At 50.1% G+C, this 5,642-nt stretch overlaps 1 protein-coding gene across 1 annotated transcript; it reads right to left on the bottom strand.

Annotated features, from left to right (window-relative positions):
- Positions 1 to 150: 150 nt before the first annotated feature.
- Positions 151 to 1,368, bottom strand: EAH_00017560 (Serine proteinase inhibitor, clade B, member 1, related; the record flags this gene model as incomplete). The annotated part of the gene is made up of 1 exon (XM_013397626.1): positions 151 to 1,368. The coding sequence occupies one exon, from the start codon at positions 1,366 to 1,368 to the stop codon at positions 151 to 153; it is 1,218 nt and encodes a 405-aa protein (XP_013253080.1).
- Positions 1,369 to 5,642: the final 4,274 nt, after the last annotated feature.

The following is a 5,642-nucleotide window of genomic DNA, read 5'->3' as shown; positions in this document are numbered from 1 at the left end:
CTGCCGCCAATGCTGCTACAGGTGCAGTAGCAGCAAGCTGCCGTTGCTGCTACAGCACTATGCTACTGTTGCCACATCACTTCGTCGCGGTTGCCTTTGGCACAGCAGCGGCGGTCTGTTGTTGGCGCTGCAGCTGCAGCTGGAAGTTGGTCACTGCGCAGCCTTGGCGTCAATGACTCTGCCCGCAAGCAGCACGACCGGGTGCGAACCTGCATCCTCTTTGAATCGGAGTTGAAAGAGGAAAGGGACGTTGGCAACCAAAACCTTCTCCTGCTTCGGACGCCCTCGACCAGAGTCGGCGAACATCACAGCAGTGGCTGCAGCCGCCTCGGTGCCTTTTTCATCCCACTGCATGTCTGCTTGGTGAAGAAAAGAAGAAACGAAAAGTTTTCTGCTACCGGAAATCCCTGAAAAATCTGCCTTGTCCTCGTCGAACATGAGTTGCACGCCCAAACGTTTGTACACGTCTACGAGGCCCACTTGGTTTCGTTCCGCCGCAAGTTTAATCAAAGGGAGGGACAAATCCAGCACCACGTCAGAAGAGGGAGTGTTGTCCACTAGGCTGACAAGCTCTTCGGTAGTCTCGGGTTTTTGTTGCAATTCCTGTTCAAACGCCGCGATGCTGTTTGGCAAAAACAAATACAGGCGGCAACGTGGGTCCGCGTAAGGCATAGACAAGACCTTCACCTTGTCCGATTCGAACAAACCAAAGTCTTCCTCCAGTCGTTGCTGCATGAACTTCACCTGCTGCACTTCGCTACGTCCCGTCCGCGTATCATTCACGTAAAAAGGTCCGGTAGCAGTCCGGTGTGGCGAAAAGGGCGAAGCCCAAGGAGCTTTGAAATACAAAGCGTTTACCAGAACCATCCGACTGGACGGTGTCAAAGCAGAAGCAGGTACAATGTGCTTTATGTGCCCTTTCGTCTTGCCCTCTACAAATGCATTGATGGCAGCAGCCGCCGCCGCAGAGTCCTCGAAGTCCGTGGGCACAGCATCGCAGTTGAGCCGTTCGGATACCTGCTGGGCGAAGTGGCCAAATTGTTCATCTGAGGCCGAGGAGGATTCCACATACATCCTGTTTGCAGTCTCCAGCTCCATAAGCGGCAGGGCTCCCCAGGCATCGGGGGCGCCACGCAAGGCAGGGAGCTCAATGCGAGAGGAGGAGGGGAAGTGCCCTTCCATTTCCTCTCTTGTGGCTCCCCGAGCTCCCAATTGAGCTACTTGGAAGGCGGAAAGAATGCTGAAGGGCGAGAACACAAAGTTCGGCTCCCCCTCTTCCGCCTTCGTAGCGGCTATCGAGTTGTAAAGTCTAGAAGCCGCAGCCGCCATGCTTGTAGAACCAGAAGACCCGCGGATCGGGCTGCCCATGCCAAATACTGCGCAGCTCAGGAGACTCAACGAGAGAATATGCACACGCAACATTTTTCGAGGTACAGACAGTCGCTCGGCGTGAATACCAGCATGCAGGTCCAGGAACACCCGATGCGAAGAAAACGGTTCGAAGAAGGGGGTAAAGGAAGGGAATTAATAGAGGACACAGGCACAAAATAGTTTGCAAGGTGCCCATGCAGACAGAATTGAATTTTGGTGTGGAAGCTAAGGCTGCGTGTGGTTCCTATCGACCTCGAGCCTGCCCTGTTGGATGCACTGCAATAAACGGTCACTCCAGGGGCGGAGCCGCGTAGCCTTGTCTGTCATTCTGCCTAAGTTTCCATGGCTCAAAGATGAATTTTTACTACCTAAAAACAATTTCGTACTTGCGCCTTCAAGAAGCAGTCATTATCGGGTCGGAACAGTGTCCAACCAATCCCGAGTGTTTGTCCCCTACCAGGGACAGTCAGACGGCCAAATTGTCAACAGTAAACGTAAAACGCTGAAGCGTGCGCTTGAGCTAGGCAGAATACAAAAAGCGCACAACTTAAGCACTGCCGATTTATTGCTGCAAGTACTAGAAGGTTGAGTAGCTGTTTAGCTAGAAGCTTCGTTTCCGGTTGTTCGTACTATTTGTTGGGCCCAGCCTAGCCATGATGGAGCATAAGCAATCGATGGGAGAAATTGTATACATGCTTATCCATACATATTCTCATGCTAATCGGCATGCCTATAAGCCATAAGCGAATGGCTGGGGGTCCCCTAAACCGCCTACGATAAGCTCCCAACCCACTGCATCAACAAATTGCGATTTCTCTCGAACACTCCGCTCTCAGACTGAGACAGCTAGATTGAGGCGTTCTCTACATGCTTTTACGCTCAAGTTATTCGTCACCTCAAAGGCTCCTGTTGAAACCTGAAGAACGACGTGTGAGAGAACTGGTTCTAGGGTTTAGTTTTGCTGTCGAGCTAACGAAGCGATCAAAACTTTAGTATTCAGTTGCTCTGCTGCATACACGCCCGCAGATGGATGCGCCTACGCGCATGTAGAGCACTGCGTACATCGACATTGCTCGAAATAGGCTATTGCACTCGATGTGAATCGAGCAGCAAATTCCTTTTTGTGCTGCCATTCCCGAAACCCTCTGGCCGGCTCCTCCCACTCTCCACGCCTCAAGACATGCTACCAAACGACTACGGTGTTAATCTTTTTTTCCGAAGTGTTATTTTTGCAATAGGGCACAAATCATCTTCTGAAAAAAAATAGGAAAAAGAAAAAGCGCTGGGGCAACTGGCGGTCAAGTACTTCCTGCAATAATTCATACTTTTGAACCGATTCGTGCTAATATTTGAGGCGGCGGAAGGGGTATGAATTGCTATGAAAACTGTTGTTTCAATGTGTGCGGCCTGAGTTTCTCTTGGGCACCAAATCAGCAGTCGGCGAACAGGAAGATTTGAGCTTCCGTTTCAGCAAAACTGCAGTTGGTAGGGCTGATCAGGAAGCCCACACGAAATTGACCGTTTCTAGGAATCATCTATAATCCTAATGATACGCAGCTGAAGCATGCTTATTTTCAAGCCGTAAGTCGAAAGATGGTACTTGTCCTCCCAGCGATCCAGTCAATATTCCTCTGGAACGAAGACCACAAATGCACAATCAATATGTATCGCAAATGCGTCGTTTCCGGTGCAACAGAAAGGCAAAAGGAGGCTGAACCTGCCGTTGAAGCTTGGATCTCAAGAAAGAAAGTACTACTAGGTTTTTCCGGCAAGAAACCGCTATTGCAGGCAGCAGTACGAAGGGGACTCCAGAAAAACCGAGATGTCCGTGTACGCCTGGTGCCCCGCGCACAGACAAATGAAAGCAAAGCATAAAATCAAACTACAGTAATGCAAGACATTTCAACTTAAGCGTGGAAAAACCGTAGTCAGCGGCATCTCCCAATTTGTGGGGCTTCGGGAACCTAATTGTCTTGCCTTGGGTGTTGTTCCATGAACAACACTAATTGCAGCATCTGGCGTTTGAATTTTCCCTTAAAAGGGCTTGTGATCTTGTACAAAGGGTTTTGGGGACTGGAGGGAAACGGTGGTAATTTGCATTCAACTTGCCTCTCGCTTCAATCCCACAACCTAACTAATAATTCTTCCATGCATTTTTCACTCTCTCGAGGGCGTGGTGTATGAAAGCACTGGCCCCCTAAACCCAAAATTCAAAGGGAACTCGTGACATTGCGGTCTACGAACTGAGCCAAGGACGATCTTCAGACGTAAAGGGTCAGAATCTTTCGCACGAGAAACTAGGAGCCAGGGAAGGATTTAACCATTGCCTACACTGTTGAGTGCAATGGTTTAGGTGTGTTTGATTGGGGGTTGCCTTGCAGCAGGAGTTGCAGCAAGGTGTGCTGCAAGCACGCCTTGCTGCACGAGAGGCAGCCTCTTCTCTGCAGGAGTCCAAGACCCCTGTGCAGCTGCGCGGAGAATACGTGAAGACCGCCCAGAAGGCAGGATTTTGGGAAACTCGTATCTCACGTGTTTTGACCTCCCCGCAGCTCGCAAACAGGAAAAAAAATCGATCGAGGACACTTGTTACACTTGGTAGCCCTGCATGGCCAAGAGGGGCAGGAGCGAGCTGCAAAAACCCCCGTTACAGCAGAGGTGTCTGCTACACAGCACTGATTAGTCGTGAGGCCATTTTCCCCCCAGAAATAGTTTTCAAATATTCAACGTTTTTCTCCTCTCTCACAATGGAGGTTCACCAGGATCTGCCCTCTCCCGGGGAAAAGACTAAAACCCGGTCTCCCTCTTGCATTGTAGTGACAGCAGTTTCCGCAGGCCATACGACCAAGAATGCTCTTGACAAGCTTACCACGAGGAAGGAAATTCATGAAGAGAGCATCCGCGTCCTTTACTCATATTAGTATGACGGGGGTCACGATGCAGGAGAGGCGGAAGCGTTCTTTTACTTTCTGGAGGTGTAGTTTCGACTCCAAATTAACTCAAGGGCCTACAGTTGGTTTTTTGCTCGCGCCGTTTTAGAAGTGGAAGGCACGCCAATGGTGCGTATGTCTAGGCAAGATCACCACTCTTCGGGAGAACATCGGGACTATAGAAGCTTTCCTAGATGCGCTGCGATGTATGTTTAACCAAGGGGAGGCACGGGAACATAATTAGGCAGAATTGACAGAAAAATAGGGGAAGGTGTGTATAGAGCGCTAGAATGAGAAATATCAGCCGTGGGTGAACAGGAGTCCAACGGTACACTCGGATCCTTAACATTAGTGGATCATAGCATATCTATCCCCGGGAGTGGGGCAACCCTTAACGGGTTGAAAAAAGGAGAGACTACTCACAGTGGAACGGTTAGAACTTGCTAATTCCTCCGCGCATTCTGGGCAAAGCGTGGTGGTTAAAGGAGGAGGAATATCATGAACTACAGCACACTAGGTTACAAATACTGTTGCAAGGCAACCAACCACGTGCGCTGGCATGCGCACACCCATTTTTGGAGCATGCACTATCACTGCATGCAATTGTTAAACACTCACTTGGACCACAGTAAGCAGCCTGCAAGCAAGCAGTAGTGCATCTAACCACTTCAGCGTGCCATGCTAGAACTCGTAGAACCCCCCGTCCAAGAATACACAGAAGCTAAAGCATCCGCAGTTTTGACTGAAAACATGAATGGCAAACAAAAATCCCCTTCTAGACCATGGCGATAAGCAGTAAATCCTAACATTAAAATCCTCACTAGCCAAAGGAGTCATAAGTGAACGGCTTGCGGATACTGTTGGTGGTGGGGCCCCAAGGGTCCCGAGGGAGGCACTTGGGGCCCCCCGGGCTCCTGGGGGCCCCGTGCTAGGTCGCATCGTGCAAAGTGACTTGGATTATTTTAATCCGTATGTATTTATGTTTGTTATATGCTGGCTGCTAAAGTGCAGGGATAACGGTGGCTAAGGAGCTTGTGGCTCGACGGCGTGTGGGGTGACGAGGCCTTGGCTCTTCCTGCTGGAGAGTCTGCCTCTGTTATGTGAAAATTGGTGAATATATAGAAATCGGACGATTTTTGCCCGCTTCCCGGGGAGGCTATCGTTGCTCTGGACGATGGCCATGAAGGTTTTTTTTCGCGTTTAAGATAATACGTAAGGGCTGTTCTGGGGTGTATACGCACTTCGCCCTGTCTCTATTCTTCAGGTGCCTAGTGGCAGTACCGGCTGCGACTAAGGACTGCAAGCAGCGAGTTTAAGCTCCAAGCACTGGACCGTACATCTTAA

The sequence above is a fragment of the Eimeria acervulina genome, genomic scaffold, assembly GCF_000499425.1.
Source record: "Eimeria acervulina Houghton genomic scaffold, Eah_scaff112, whole genome shotgun sequence".
Classification (NCBI taxonomy): domain Eukaryota; phylum Apicomplexa; class Conoidasida; order Eucoccidiorida; family Eimeriidae; genus Eimeria; species Eimeria acervulina.
This window is presented reverse-complemented; position numbering and strand designations above follow the sequence as displayed.